The sequence below is a fragment of the Pristiophorus japonicus genome, chromosome 19 (genome assembly GCF_044704955.1).
Source record: "Pristiophorus japonicus isolate sPriJap1 chromosome 19, sPriJap1.hap1, whole genome shotgun sequence".
Lineage (NCBI taxonomy): Eukaryota > Metazoa > Chordata > Chondrichthyes > Pristiophoridae > Pristiophorus > Pristiophorus japonicus.
The window spans coordinates 31,381,445-31,398,689 of record NC_091995.1 but is presented as its reverse complement, the minus strand read 5'-3'; the positions used below and the strand labels follow the sequence as shown (position 1 = coordinate 31,398,689).

The 17,245-nt window shown below is 44.8% G+C and overlaps 1 protein-coding gene across 1 annotated transcript; it reads right to left on the bottom strand.

Moving 5' to 3' along the window:
* Positions 1-711: 711 nt before the first annotated feature.
* Positions 712-15,627, bottom strand: LOC139230163 (probable G-protein coupled receptor 139). The gene is made up of 4 exons (XM_070862006.1): positions 15,551-15,627; positions 14,443-14,555; positions 12,293-12,391; positions 712-1,727 (listed from the first exon to the last, which is right to left on the bottom strand). Exons 1-4 carry the CDS (start codon positions 15,625-15,627, stop codon positions 712-714), a joined length of 1,305 nt encoding a protein of 434 aa, XP_070718107.1.
* Between the last annotated feature and the right edge of the window lie 1,618 nt (positions 15,628-17,245).

Here is a 17,245-nt window from a genome sequence, read left to right as displayed (position 1 = left end):
TGATCAGGGCACAGGAGAGTCGTGCGTGTTCGTGGCCGAGAGTCCAGGGGCATGACTGGACAGCCCACACTGTGATATGTGCACGCACTAGGTCCATGTCGCAGGGCTGGTCTCCAGTCGTCTTGGCTAATGCTTGCCACTGGACCAAGACTGAGCTTTGTAAAGCCCATGTGGTGGCTGGAGTGGAACGGCCACCTCACGTTAAAAAATTCCACGAACAGGGCTCTTCCACCCTTCAGCTTGTAGGGCTGGACCTGGAATGTCAGATCCTGCATTAAAAAACCTGTGAACTCATCCGTATTTTGCATGGAAGCAAGTTATTCTTGATAAGAGGTACCTCCTAAGATGTCTGCACAGAAAACTCATATGCATGAAGGACAATACTCCCAAAAAACATGTACACATCAAATAAATAAAAAAGTTATATATTTAAAATTAATTAAAGTGCCAATTAATTAAACAGCTTCAAGAAATTTAATCTTTTTAAAAATAAATATTAATTTTTAAATGGGCTAAAAAGTAACCTTACCTTATTTAATGGCATTTTAGTGTTTAAATGGTTGAAGAAAATATATATTGATGTAAACTCTTACGCTGGAAAAAACAGGGTTTATCTCTGCTTTTACCAGGTGTAAGAATTTCACGGTCATTCGCTGGGCATGAAGCCCAACACTCCACCCGCAGAATCCCATTTCCCGGGGATGCGGCGGATCAGTCAAGAAGATTCCTGGCCAATGACAAGTTCCAGGTTCGCATGGAATGCGAACCTAAATGATCGAGTGACCGAGCTAATGGGCAATGAACTCTGATCGATTCCAAGTACTCATATTGTTCACATAATTTAATAATGAAAGAAAATGGATATTTCACAATGTTCTTAATCTCCTCCCGGAATTTCCTCTGGGTCAACGCATAAACACAGGTGTTTGTACAGGTGCTGGCGTACATCAAAAAGAGCGTGATTTTAATTGCCAAATAAAGCGAGTTTGGACCTTCCCATGTAATACTTTCCGTGAGCTTGAAACAGATGTCAATTATCACAATTGGCGTCCACAATACAATAAAGCTCCCAGATACAGTGAAGAGCAGAATGATGGATGTTCTTCGGTTCTTCATCTCGGGATCACTGCTGCTGTCGCCATTGCTGCATTTCTTCAGGGCTCTGCGAGCTCGACTGGCTATTAAGATGTACCTGGCAGTGAGGAAATTTAACAGCAACAGAAAAGGGAATGGCACTAATGTGACTGAGAGATTCAGGATCCATTTGTAAGCTATCCATGCCGGGGAAGAACCATATTCCGTTACTGTCCGACAGCCCCACTCTATATCCCCAACAAGATAGTAGGGTTCATACCGGAAATAAACTGGAATGTTTATCAGAAAGCTGAGCACACCCACGATTGTTAGAACCACAGTGGCATTTCTGTGGGTGCAATAATTTAACTTCAGTTTCGGACAACAAATGGATACGTAGCGGTCAAAGGTGAACGATACTGTTGAACAGACAGAGAGTTGGACGCTGAATACTTGTATCAATGCACTAAAACGACAAACATTGGTGTACATCAAGAATGAATCTAGGAAATGATAACTCAGGATATTATTTATAGTTATATTAAAGACACAGACCATCAGATCTGCTATGGCCATGGTTACCATGTAACGAGTGATTCCTTTGGTGAGACCGCACTTTCCCCGGGAAAGGATGACAATCGACATCAGGTTCGCTGCAAGAAAGTGGAAAACAAGAGAGTTAGCAAAGAAATTGATCTATGTTCTGAAATGACAGCTCAGGTTAATTGCGTGGTTAGCAATAGTCAGTGGGGAGATTGTTACATGATTCCATAAGTGTTACTGGTCTCTCCACACTCACTATGTAGGGTCCATCCTGCGTTTGTCTTGAATTGTTTCTACTTTAAGTCATTGGCTTACTGCTTACAGTTCTGGTAACCACATTTCAGGAAAGATACGATTGCATCAGAGATGTTACAGTTGAGATTGACGAGGATGTTGCTGAAACTGGAACATTTTAGCAATGAGTAAAGATTGGAGTGGTCGGGGTTGTTTACTTTAGAATAGAGTAGTCTGAGGAGAGATTGAAGTGAACTGTGTAATTGATGAGGGACCAAGATACAGTGGATAGAAAGGATCTATTTCACTTCTCGGATGGATCAATGAACAGGGGAAGGGACTTAATTGTAATCTTAGAACGATTAGAGGCGAATTTAGAGAACCTTTTTCACCCAGAGGGTGTTGGGGGTCTGGAACTCACTGCCTCATATGGTGGTCGAGGCAGAAATCCCTCATCACATTTATAAGGACTTGATATGTAGTTGGCTACGGACCTCGAACTGGAAAGAGGGATTAGGTTGGATAGCTATTTTCCAGCGGGTACCAAGACGATGGGACGAATGGCCTCCTTCTGTGACATAAAATACTCTGGTTTAAATTAATCTATGGATCACAATCTGAGACCCTGACAGTAAATATTGTCCCATATATTGGACACATCGGCCTATTGAAAACAAATATCTTGTTTCAACCCTTGGTACAAAAAACAGGTGAAGGCTCCGTTTATGGCTCATCATTTGTTAACACTGATGGGGTACCGAGGCAAGCTTCATCTTACCCGCCCTTCGGGAAACAACAAGATTGGATGGAAGGCTCGCTTTACACCTCGCCTGATTTTACTGTTTAATAAAGTCACCGGATTAAAATAGTGTGCAGGTTTAGAAGCAGCGGTCCACCCGATCCGATGGGTTCCCACCTGGCCACTTTGGCTCATGTTACCCCACTACGAGCAAACTGCAGACCTTTCATATATCGGCAATGTGCATTTGTTGCTGACTTTCATCGATGGTCGTAACATTACGGTATGTCAGGTCAAGCCCTAATACCTTCTACTGCAATTAAGGAAACTGGATCGAATTTTGGCCAACAGTGAAGCGGTTAAGTGATGTGGTCAACACTAAAAAAATTCCAACAGCTTCAAGTGGATGGCCGTCTGCAGGAACGTCCTGGGACTCTGGATGGGCAACATTTATCAAAAGGCGTGTTAAATTCGCCGATGGTATCGATATCCTGCGACCTTTACATTCAGAGAACAAGGACCTTTCCGATGATAGACGGCCGATTGTAATGACGACGATATCACAAAAGTTGTCATGTTAAAGTAAATAAGGAAAAGTAAGATACTTCGGTTCAGTAATCTGCCACCAGAAACTTGGCAATCTAGGAACAAAGATGTGGAGACAAACAGCATGTAGAAATGGAAAATAAAACAATGCATTCAAAGAATAGCCATCCAAAATTAACAGTTGCGCGTCTTTACTTACCAGGAATGCCGATAATTGCAAGAATCGGATAGCAAATCACTGTGCCGTCTGCTAAACCCATTTTAAACGAAATGGAACAACGGTTGGGAGCAAGGCTCCTGCTGTGTAGTGAAGCAACGCATTGAAAGCAACCCTGATTTATACAAGAGAAAATTCTCCGTTGAGGCACCAGAGTTACATTAGGGCGTTCATTAGGGACAGGCAATCCAATAAACACCCTTAAGCCTGTTCTTTCGAAATCAATGAGCAAAGTTAGCTCTGCGGACACTAATTGGGGATTGTGAAAAACAAGGTTAAAGATGGAACTTTCAGGCTCAGGAATCGCCAGCTCTGGGTCTATGGTAACTCCCAGTAATTTGATCTCATGAATGAGCTCTAGTTAATCAGATGCTTGAATTATTTGCCAAATCCAATCCCTTCTTTTCACCTCACTAACATCATCAGATAGTTCACAAATTCCAGGTGTATACTATCGTGCATCAGGCACACTGATTCCACTTTAAATACTTGCATCAGTTTATCTTCAGCAGGTAGCAATATTATTGCCACTTCAAACAAGGTCCCTTTTCTTGCAAGCTCCCCACACCAACCCAAATCATTACACTTACCCCAAACCAAATTGCCATTTGATTTTGCAGTTTTTCATTTGCTCATCTAATCGTAAATTTGCTATCTAATTGTTTCTAATTATTGATACCATCCAACCCATTTTGAACGTTTGGGGAAATTGAAAAAAAAAGAAGGGTCCGGAGCAGATGAAATCCCCATTGAGGTACTAAAGTGTGGTTGGAGAAGTACTCATGGCACGAGACCATGAACTAATCTCTGTTATCTTGAAGGAGAAGAGCATGTCAGGGGATCGCAGAGAGAGTGTAATCCTGACAATCTTCAAGAAGGGTGACAAATCCGACTGCAGTAATTATAGCGGAATTTCCTTGCTGCCTGCTGCAGGAGAAATCAAAGAAACATAAAAACATAGAAAATAGGTGCAGGAGTAGGCCATTAGGCCCTTCGAGGCTGCACCGCCATTCAATAAGATCATGGCTGATCATTCCCTCACCAACCTTTTCATGCTTTCTCTTCATACCACTTGATCCCCTTAGCTTTAAGGGCCATATATAACTCCCTCTTGAAAATATCCAATATACTGGCATCAACAACTCTCTGCGGCAGGGAATTCCAAAGGTGAACAACTCACTGAGTGAAGAAGTTTCTTCTCATCTCGGTCCTAAATGGCCTACCCCTTATCCAAAGACTATGTCCCCTGGCTCTTGACTTCCCCAACATCGGGAACATTCTTCCCGCATCTAACCTGTTCAGTCCCGTCAGAATCTTATACGTTTCGATGAGATCCCCTCTCATCGTTCTAAACTCCAGTGATAAAGGCCCAGTTGATCCAGTCTCTCCTCACATGACAGTCCAGCCATCCCTGGAATCAGTCTGGTGAACCTTCGCTGCATTCCCTCAATGGCAAGAACGTCCTTCCTCAGTTTAGGGGACCACAACTGAACACATTATTCCAGGTGAGGCCTCACTAAGGCCCTGTTCAACTGCAGTAAGACCTCCATGCTCCAGTACAGAAATCCCGTAGTTATGAAGGCCAAGTAACCATTTGCCTTCTTCACTGCCTGCTGTACCTGCATGCCAACTTTCAATGACTGATGAACCATGACACCCAGGTCTCTTTGCACCTCCCCTTTTCCTAATCTGCCGCCATTCGGATAATATTCTGCCTTCGTGTTTTTGCCCCCCAAATGGATAACCTCACTTTTATCCACATTATGCTGTATCTGCCATGCATTTGCCCACGCAACTACCCATCCACGTCAACCTGCAGCCTCTTAGCGTCCTCCTCACAACTCACACCTCTACACAATTTAGTGCCATCTGCAAACCTGGAGATATTACACTCAATTCCTTCATCTAAATCGTTAATGTATATTGTAAAGAGCTGGGATCCTCGCACTGAGCCCTGCGGCACTGCACTAGTCACTGCTTCCCATTCTGGAAAGGTCCCGTTTACCCGACTCTCTGCTTCCTATCTGCCAACCAGTTCTCTATCCACATCAGTACATTACCCCCTGTACCATGCGCTTTGAGTTTGCACACCATTCCCTTGTGCAGGACCTTGTCAAAAGTATTTTGAAATACATCACACGCAGTGATTCTCCATTGTCCGCTCTGCTAGTTACATGCTCAAAAAATTACAGAAGATTTGTCAAGCATGATTTCCCTTTAATAAATCCATGCTGACTGGACCAATCCTGTCACTGCTTTCCAAATGCGCTGCTATTTCATCGAACATTTTTCCACTGCTGATCTCTGGCTAACCAGTCTATAACTTCAGTTTTCTCTCTCCCCGCTTTTAAAAAAAAATGTGGGGTGACATTAGCTCCCCTCCAGTCCAGAGGAACTGATCCAGATTCGATAGACTGTTGGAAAATGTTTACCAATGCATCCACTGTTTCTTGGGCCACTTCCTTAATATTCTGGGATGCAGACTATCAGGCCCCGTGGATTTATCGGACTTCAATCCCATCAATTTACATAACACAATTTCATTACTAATAAGGATATCCTTCAGTTTCTCCGTCTCACTCGAAAGTATCCCCAGTACTTTCGGAAGGTTATTTGTGTTTTCCTTCGTGAAGACAAATCCGAAGTATTTCTTCAATTGGTCTGCCATTTCTTTGTTCGTCATGATAATTTCACCTGAATCCGACTGAAAGGGATCTAAGTTTGTCTTCACTAATTTTTTTCTCTTCACATATTTATAGAAGCTTTTGTAGTCAGTTTTTATGTTCCATGCAAGCTTTGTCTCGTACTCTATTTCCCCCCTCTTAATTAAACCCTTCGTCCTCCTCTGTTGAATTCTAAATTTCTCCCATCCTCAGGTTTGTTGCTTTTTCTCCCCTTTAACGAACCTAACCCTTATCCTAAATGCAAACACAAGCTTCAACTGCACACTGTATTTCAATGACATAGGATAGAAACACCTAGGATCTATACAAAAGGCGCCTGAGGTTGAACAATTTTCTGCATGTACTGAAGATTAACTCCGCACCAGCGAGGGGATTTTTAAAGGTGAGATGAAGCATAGCAGCGAAAAAGATTGAAAAGAGTGCTGGTGCCTTGCTTGACACCTTTACACTTGTACCAACCTTCGGTCGCCTGAGGAAAAGAGTGCTCGAAGACCTGGAACTCAAACAATGCAACAATGTTACTGTCTATAGAGCAGTAGTGAATGCCGCCATCCTATATGCTTCAGAGACATGGACTATGTGCAGTAAGCACGTCAAAGCACTGCTAAAAAATCCTGAAAATTCATTGCCAAGATTGGCGCACCAACATCCGCATTCTCTCTCATGCCAAGATCGCCATCATCAAGGCATTGACCATGCTCGATCAGCATTGATGTGCCGGCCACATTGTCCATATGCCCGATACTAGACCCCTGAAACATGCACTCTAATCTGAGGTACACAACGGCAACTGAACACCAGGAGGACATAAGAATCGCTTCAAAGACACCCTCAAAGCTTCATTGAAAAAAAGTAACATCCCCTCCGACTCTTAGTAATTCCGAGCCTAAGACCGATTGAAGTGGAGGAGAAGAATCCGAGAAGGCATTGAACACTTCGAGTCTCCTTGTCGGCAGCACACGGAAGCAGAGTACATACAGCTGAAGGAGCATATGATAAATCAATCACCCCGCCCACATGTCCCTGCAACCACCATCTGCCCCACCTGTGACAGAGTCTATAAATCCCACATTGGTCTCATTAGTCACCTTAGAACTCATCTTAGTGTGGAAGCAAGTTATCCACGACTGTGCGGGTTGTATAAGAAAGAAGAGGAAGATACAGATCCAGTTGACTTGCAGAGATGTTGGTACTGAGAACCTGCATCTTGTAACGGATTGCAGAAGAGCAAACGTTTCAAAATGTCAGAAGACTTTCAATGGGTAAATTGGCTAACGCTCCTCGGTGTTGATGAGACCGATGCAGAAAGTTGGTACCCAAACTCAAAAAACGACATGTGGTAACAAAATGTCAAGGTGGCTGGCTTGCTATGTACACAGTTAAATAAGATGTAGACAGAAACGTTTCTATAAATTAAAAACAGTTAATTCTCAACTAAACAGGGTTGAATACAAGGGACAATAAAGGAAAGGTGGATGGTATTAGTTCATGAGGCTAATAGAAAAATTGATTCTAGACAACTGTGGCAGTAATGGGAAGAGCATTTGTAGTTATGTGAAGAGTGAGGGAACTATCAGAATCTCTACTGGACCACAGCAGGTTGTTCAAGGACAGGTTAGAAAGGAGTCACTTGGTATGAAAAGAAATATTGAATTAGTACTTTGCAGTAGTCTACACCCTTGAAGATGATGCTCCAAAATTTGAGCTTCATATTGCTAATGCTTCGCAACCGACATTTCCATGTGTACTATCACACCCAGTAGAAAGATACAAATCATTGAACAACGGACTCCCACAGGGTTCTGTGCTGGCACCCATGTTATTGAACGTTTACACCAGTGATCTTCCCAAAACAGAGTCTCACAAGTTTATATACGCTGATTACATTGCTTGGCCATGTAAAGCACGACTCTGTCCATCACGGAAGAAATCCTGACCAGTGATTTGGAGAGGATGGAGGCCCAGTACTGTCGATGGCAACTCCGCCCAAATGCGCAAAGAAAATCATAACCTCGACATTCAACTTCAACACGCAACAAGCAAACCAAGCTTTGAATAGCTCCTTTTGCGACGCAGAGGTAAACCATGCCAAAAAATCCCTCCGATTTAGGAGTCATGCTTGATCGCATCCTATGATATAGAAAACGTCTCCAGAATGTTGGGTGGAAACGAAAGGGTAGAGCCAACTTGATCCAGAAGCTTCCCGGATCCACATGGAGAACATATACTGAAACCCTCTGTACAGCAGCACTCACCCTGGTGTATTCTACAGCGGAGTACTGCTCTCCAGCATGGCTATGAAGTCCGCATGTCAAATCCGTTGTTGTCCAGCTGAACCCCACTATGAGAATTATCATCGGTACAATTACACTGACAGCAACACCTTGGCTGCTCATGCTTTCAAACATCGTACCACCACACCTACACAGCGAATCTGCAGTTTCCTGAGAATACAACTACTACACCGACAAAGACATGCCACTCCAGGCAGACTTCAACAAACTAACACCAATCCATCTCAAATCTCGAAAGCCCATGTGGACAGTCGCCAATTCCTTTCAGCGATCTCCCCTCAGACTTGGTAACCAACGATAAGATGCTTCGAATAACTGCAATATATTCAATGCATTCCGTATACACGATCCTACAGCACAACCTGATGCATCAAATCTTCCTTGCAAACAGTGGACAAGCATCAAACGCCTCAGAACAGGTCATTGTAGATGCTGCCACCTGTTCCATAGATGGACGATTAAAGCATCCCCATCATGCGACTGTGGAGTTCCTAATCAGATGCAGGTGCCCGTCATTGAGCACTGCCATCAGAGAAAATTCACAGGCAGCCTACAATATATCCAGACTGTTATACTGCAAGCTTTGGCTTGGATATCCAACTTAGATATTGACATTTATTCGCTTTGCTACTGCTATACAAATGAAGGATAATACTTGTTTGTTCGTAACAGTAACATAGATAAGCATATCGTATCAGGAAGAATTAATAGCTTGAAAATAGATAGAGTAAACTGGCCAGATGATATCCACAACAAAGGGTACCCTGGGAGAAGGGTCATGTGTTGTGAGAGCCTCTGGCCTGTATATTTAACAGCTCACTGCACCGTGGAATGGTTCCTACAGACTGAAAGGAGGCTAATGTAGTCTCTATTTTTAAAAAAAGTGACAAGAGTGACCCGGGTAACTATAATACCATCAGCTGAACATCAGTAATGACTAAGATGCATGAAGAAATCCTAATGGAAGCAATATATGAATGCATGTGTAAGGAGGAACATGTCATCGACAGCCGACCTGGCTTCATAACACTTAGGTCATGCCTCACAAATCTATTTGTAATTTTTGAAAAAGTTGCAAAGTTGTTGCATGAGGGAAGCCCAGTAGACATTGTCTTCTTAGATTTCCACAAAGCTTTAGATAAGATACCGCACAAAGGCTTATCTACAAGATCGCAGCATCTGGTATTAGTGATAATATATGGGATTTGCATTAGAACTGGCTGGCAGGTCGCAGGCGAAGAATAGTTATAGATGGATTTGGATCTATTTGGAGACTGGTCACCATGGTGTCCCTCAGGGATCAGTTTTGGGACAGTTGCTTTTTACTGTTATTATTAATGATCTGGAATTAGGGTCACAATTTGAAGATTTGCAGATGACACAAAGGAATGTATATGTCTTAGAACTATAGAAGATGCTCTGCTACTTCACGCAGATCTTAATGTGTTGGAAGATTAGGCTGAAGACTGGAAAATGATGCACAACTTTGAGAAGTGCCATGTTATGGACGTGGGCGATGCAAATGCTCAACATTCATTGACACTCCAGCGAAAGCTATTAAATATGGTGGAGATAGGAAGCGTTTTGGGCATTATAGTGCATACATCCTTTAAGGTAGATTAGCAATGTCATGATAGCAAGAGAAAATAGGCTGCGGCAGTGTATCCTTTGGATAATTGAGTATAATACGGGGTGTGCTGTTTTGTCCTTGTGCACGACATTTATCAGGATGCACCTGGAATGCTGTGTCCAGTTTTGGTCTCCTCACATGGTGGGCGATTATGAGGCTCTGGAATGCACGTAGAAGAGGGCTACTGCACTAATTCCAGGTTTAAAACATCATGGTTAGCAAGATATTCTAAATGAGTAGGGACTCCTTGCTTTAAAGCAGCGTAGATTAGGGGGGATCTGATTGGGTTTTATAAGATAATTAAGGGAGTAGATGATGTTCCAGCTTTCAGTTCATTTCAATTCAATAGGAGAAGCAGGACCAGGGGGGCACAAATTTAAGTTGTGTGGTGCAAGATCTCGATTCGACGTCAGGAGGTGGTTCTTTCACCAGCCAATACTAGACCTCTGGAACAAGCTGCTGGACGATGTATTGGATACAGATGCAGTGAGTTCCTTCAAGTGAAAGCTGAATTTGTTTCCGGCTGGGTCGGAGCTCAGGTATTACAGAATTAGTACTGCGGGGAATTCAAGGCTATGGTGATCTCCTGGACTAGATTCGATCGCCTAGATGTGTCGGAGAAGAATTTCCCAGAGTTTTCTTTCCCAATTTATGCTGGTTTTAAACAGCTTTCCCAGGAGATCACCTGGTTTCCGATGGGTGGAATTTATATGTTGTGATACGCAAGATATCGCAATTTCGTGGGACAGGCTCGATGTACCAGATCTTTGCCTGCATCATTATTCGTATTTTCGTTTGAATCAAGTTTATGTAAAGAACCCGCATATATAATCGTCTTTGAGGTCAATTTTTCTTCACGATCTTTTTATTTTGAATGAGGGTCATTTTCCCTAACACCTACTAATCTGTATTTCTTTCCTTTTATTAAAATGGACATTTTTCTGATATAACATGCCCTGTATACTTATCCATTCCTTTATCTATCCCCCTAATTGCATGCCTGTTGCATTATTGTTATCCGATTGTTTCTATCTGCTTTCACGTAAATGTCTTCCCGAACTGTATTTGAAAAAATTGTACAATTTCTCTCATGATAAAATTTTATCTATATTTAATTACATATATCAGACGAGAACATATATAGATGCCAAAAATAAGAGAGCAGGTATAAATTGTAAATTGTTTCAAAAGATTGATGTATTTGCGTCACTAAATTTTGATGATGGCTCCTTCATTAACATTGTTTGCATCGTTTAAAAAATTAGTTCAGCAACGCAATGTAGAAAACAGAAGGATGAGTTTAACATCTTCTTGTTTCGGAACTCCATTGCGGGCGGAGGGGGCGGTGGGGCGTGCAATCCATCACACAATAGCAGTTTCCTGATTTAATTATACAAAACTGCTTTTTACGAAAAAAAACAATTTAGGGGCGATGTTGACCCTTCTCATTGCCCGGAAGCACTCGACAATTTTCACCTCGGCGGCTGGGCGCTACCGCTTCAGCGGTTAGCGCCATGAACCAGCGTGTAACCAGCGATGACGTCATTGCCATGTGCGGCGACCCATCACCAATCTGCGCTGGCCCCTTAATGCCACTCCCAAGTTAAATGGAGGCGCGGCAAGGGATGGGTAGCCACCCTGCTTTCAGGAGGCGGGTTGGAAATTTTAACATTTTAAGGAGGCGGGCATCCTCTGACTTTCCCTGTTTTACAGCATTAACTGTGGCTGGTGGGTTTCCCAAGCATTGGTAAACCTGGCAGCTGAAGGGAGGCTTCGGTTAAAAGGTAAGTGCCTTTGCAGCACTGCTTGTGGGCCAGGAAGAGCAGGAGTGCTTGCTCCTGGGCTCCAAGCTCTCCACCCTCCCAAAGGCCCCTGGGGTTGGCGATCGGACTGCCCCCTGGGATCAGTCACTCCGCCCAGGGATCGGGGATCGAAACCCCTCTGGTATCGGACACACATGCACCGGAGTTGGGATCGGAATTCGCCCGGGGTAGTAGATCGGTCCTACGTGGTCTTGAGGCCTGCTCGAGAGTTCTATCTGCCAGAATCAGGCTGATTTGTGGGCAGGAAACCTGGCAAGGAGAAAAGAACACACACTGTGGAGTTCAAAGAATCTACACAGGCCGAATGGCATCTTTCTGTGCGGTAAGGTTCTATGAGCTAGAAATTGGGTCACGTGACACTGCGCAAACTCCCAAGTCCCCAACGTGATGGGTAGAAAGTGCATGCACATTTCCAACAGGTGATCAGCAAAGTTCAAGAACATCATTAGCCTAGAGATTGGCACATAAATTAATGATGTCCGAGTAACTAATGATAGACCATAAATACTGCCTTGCTGGTATTGACCACTTCCCAAGAATACAAAGAAATCAATAGTGCTGGTGACCAATATACGATGACATTCCTCTTCCTGATATTTTGCCATACCTGTTAACACAAGATATTATTTGCAAAGATGCTGAAAGAATATCGACACATTGTCATTAATTTGTTTGCCCTATGGCTCGGCATCCTGGATTGCCCAATTACAGTAAATACAGTCAGTTTGCTCGGGCTCCCTCACAGTCGTGCCCACCTCCCCACTAATTTACACTTATTGTAGGATGAGCCTCAACACTCAAAAAAAAAAGTCACCTTTCTCTGCAAGACTCTGGAATGCAAGACATCCCAAGGCTGAGGCTAATTGATGCAGTTCTCCTGTAACTTGTCTACCTCCAGACGGTTGACCTCCAATGGGGATGAGAGGGAGAGAGACACGGGGGAAGGGGCGAGCGAGAGACAGGGGGAGACGGGGAGAGAGAGATATGTGCGACGGGAGAGAGAGACACGGGAGATGGGGGAGCAATGCATGGGTGAGGGGCAGAAGAGAGACACGGGCAGGGGGGAAAGAGAGACACTGGGAGGGGGTAAGAGAGAAATGGGGGGAGGGGAGAGATATGGTACGGGAGGGAAACTCGGGGGAGAGGTAGAGAGATAGAAATGCGAACGATTAACAGAGAATGAGACAAAGGGGCGGGGGAGGGGGTGAGTGAGAGAGAGAGACATGGGGAGGGTGTGAGGGATTGACATGGGGACGGGGGAGCGATTGGGAGAGAGATACACGGGGGGGGAGAGAGAAAGACACAGGGAGGGGCAGAGGGAGAGACACGGGGTTGGGGAGAGTGACAGAGAGAAATAGAGAAACTGTGGCGAGTGGTGGGCGAGATGGAGGAGGAGGGAGACACGGGGGCAGAGACATGGAGGAGAGCGGAGAGAGAGATACAAGGGGGAGGTGAGCGAGAGAGACGGGGGCATTGGAGAGACACTGGGGGAGAGAATGAGAAACGGAGGAGGGTGGGGAAGAGAAAAAGACATGGAGGGGGTGGAGAGAGAGAGTGACCCACGGGAGGGGTGGCGTGGGATAGATAGGGGAGGGGATAGAGAGAGGCACGGGGGGTGGGAGAGAGACATGGAGGGGGGGAGAGAGAGAGAGAGAGACGTGGGGGGGGAGAGGCGGGTGGCGGGGGGTGGGAGAGACACGGGGGGAGGAGCGAGAGAGATACGTGGGGGGGGGAGAGAGCGAGAGAGACGCGGGGGGGGAGATAAGGGTGGGAGAGATACACATGGCGAGAGAAAGAGACGGGGGACAGAGATAGAGAGACACAGGGGAAAGAGACACACACACAGGAGAGAGAGAGAGAGAGACACGGGGGAGAGAGAATGAGACACGTTCGGGGGGCGGGGGTGGGGGTGGTGAGAGAGAGACACGGGGGGAGAGAGAGCGGGAGACAGGGGGCGGGGTGGGGTGAGAGAGAGACACGGGGGGGACAGAGAGAAACACAGGGGGAGAGAGACAGAGAGGCACGGGGTCGGAGAGAGAGAGAGAGAGACACGGGGAAGAGAGAGAGAAATGGGAGTCAGAGAGATAGAGCGACACGGGAGACAGATAGAGAGACATGGGGGACAGAGGGAGAGAGATATGGGGGGACAGAGAGAGAGAGAGAGACACACGGGAGGGGGGTGTGTGGAGAGAGAGAGACACGGGGGCGGGAACAGGGAGAGACACACACGGGGGAGCGTGAGACACATACAAGGAGGAGAGAGAGGGACACGGGAGAAAGTGAGAGAGACACAGACGGAGTAGGGAGGGAGAAAGGGAGACATGCGGGAAGAGAGAGGCGGACACGGGGGACAGAGAGAGAGACAGGAGCGAGAGAGAGAGGGAGAGACTGAGGGGAAGAATGCGAGAAACACGGGGGGAAAGACAGAAGCTCTTCCCCAATGTAAACAATAATCACGGCCGCAGTTCTCTCCGTGCAATATCTGAGCTTCAACTGCTGGCAGCAAATGCTGACGAAGCGGTCGAAGTTGAACGACACTGTTAACCAGACAGAGTAATCCAGAGTAACGATTCTCAGGTGAACCAATAACGGACAGATTGCAGTGTAGGACAGGAATGAAGAAGAGAAATGATGAGTGAAGATTTTTTGCAGCAATACATGCATGGTCAGCACCAGTTGGTCGGACATTGCCATCGCCACCATGTAACGAGTGATTCCTTTGGATAGACCGCACTTTCGCAGGGACAGGATCACAGCTGTCATCAGGTTCGCTGTCGGACACAAAACAACAGGAACATGGTCAATTAAACGGAGCAAACGGATTTGCGTGGAAGGTAAATGGTTCCTTTCATAGCGATGGATTTAATGAAGATAAATCACGGGAGGTAATGAGAAGTATGATCTGGTGAAGCGAAGAATCTGGGGAACTTCAAGTCAATTGGTAATTCTACTGTATGTATGAGCACAGTCAGACTGAGCCCAACTGTGCAGCGAGGGGTTAGAGCAGAGCATTACATGTCCGAAAATGCATTGCTAAGGACAGAAGGAAAGAAAGTAAGAACGTAAGAAAGAAATGTGCAGTAAGAAAAAAGGAATAAAAGGAAGATAGGCAGAGTTAAAAACTTGCTTTATATTGCGCCATCGCGATATTACTATGTCTCAACACAGTTTCGAGCTGATGAAGTATTTCTTCAATATAGTTACTCTGCTAATGTTAAAAATGCAGTAGTTATTTTTGTGCACAGCAATTTCCCACATACATCAATGTGACGGTGACCAAATAATCCATCGTTTAAATGTTGATTGAGGAATAACGATGCCGAGAGGGCTCCCTTGCTCTTCGGCGAATATTGCAATGAATATTTTACGTCCAGCCAAAGGGCAGACAGGGCCTCGATTGAACATCTCCTCCGAAGGACGGCACATCCGACAGTGCAGCGCTATCTCAGTACTGCACCGAAGTATCAGCCTAGATTATGCACTCATCGCCTTTGGAGTCGATCTTGAAGCCATACCCTTCTGATTTATCAGCGAGTGCATCATCACCGAGGCAAGGATTCTGAGCCACTTGCGAGGGAAGAATATGGGATGCGCTTTGCCGTTGCATTCCTGGCGGTGTATATCTTCAGAATACATTTTCTCGATGCACGAAAGCCAAGTGATATCAGCGCAGAGGCAACTCGACAGCAAAGCTCCCCCGGATAAATCGACTGCATTTTGAACACATTGGGCAAAAACAACACACAATATGAAAAATAAAAATTACGGCTTACCAGGGATGCCAAACATTGCCAGAATCGGATAGCCGATTTCATTTACGTGCAGAATTGGAGCCCGTCCCATTTTCGGAAAGAAGCAATGCTGGAGTGAGAACTCAACCCAGGGGTCACACTGGCACACACTGAGGCTATGAGCGGGACTAAGAAGGGTATTAATGCCTGAGGCAATCCTCCAGTGGGACAGTGGGAGTTACATAAGAACTGATATTAGTCACAGGTATTTTAACAAACACATTACAACATTTCTTTCTGCATAAGTAAAGTGAGCTCACCACTCTCAGTGGAGGAATGCGAGGTGCCGCTTATGCAAGCGCTTTCAAGTCCATTAATCTTTCCATCTGTCAAACACTTATTCGGTTACAGCGTCCTGAGTCTGACTACATGCAATGTGACGAGCTTTCTTGAGAAATATGCTGTTCCAATTAGAGAGCCGGGCGGCATTGCTGATATTGAAAAAATAATAATAGCAGGAATGTAACGCGATTCAATTCTTCACGATAATACAGTCAATTTTTGTATGAAATTACTTGTAATTTTGAGTGTTGCAGACAGTAGAGACAGTGGACATTGATTTGAATAATTATAGCTCAAAATCAAAGATGCATAATCATCATCGGTCATCACCCGGTTATGCATTACCGTCAAACGAGGCATTAAACCATCACGTGACCACAATATGATGGGTGTCGTTCTCAGCAATTCTGAGCTTCTCACAGTCATCGGTGACGCATTCGGGAAATTGGAGAACTGCCATTTCAATGTGCTCAATGGAAGCGTTAAATGTCTTCATTTATGAATGATAGCTGCACAATGTATAGGATGACATTTATCCCATTTATTTCTTTCAAATATTAATAAATATTAAGAAAGTAAGTGGCTAGAGATTTCGAGGGAATTTCAGGAGAAATTCTTTCACCTAGAGGGTGGTGGGTATTTGAAACTCACTGCCTTTAAGGTTGGAAGAGGCAGAAACCTCATAGCATTTAAAAATTACTTGATATGCACTTGAAATGCTGTTACCTGCAAGGCAATGGACCAAGAGCTGCAAAATTGGATTAGGCTGGATAGCTCTTTGTCGACTGGTATGGGCACCGTGGGCCGAATGACCTCCTTCCGTGCTGTAACTTTCTATGATTCCATGATAATTTATTAATGATTCAACGGTAAACGAACAAGCATTCCGAAAATAACATTCATGGAAGCCTGTTCGTTGGAATGCCATTACATCCCTCTTGCTTCCTCTCTGCCCACGCATTGGTGTCCGGAGTTTGTTTATCATGACCGATCACATGATATCAGGTGATACAGACTCACCCCCTCCGCAGAATAGGACAGCAGATGTTGCATTGCTGCTCCCTCACCAGCAAAGTGAAGACAATGAAACATAGACACCCCTCCCATCAGCTATGGAACAACAGAAGATTGACGGGAACACAGCTCCAGTGGAAAGATAACGAATTTTTAACTGCAATAGGCAACGGATGAGGAAATCCCGCAATTCTGAGCTTTTTGTCATGTGGCCTTTGTGTGTAGCACGCAATTGCACAAGTAGGTCCCAATGCTACACAGGTTTAATTGATTCTTACTGGAATGGGGAGGACTTCCCTTGGGGTGACCAGTAGAAGGTAAGACAAATTTGCACGTTTATAAACAGTCATACTTTTTCCCGGATATCAGTAACT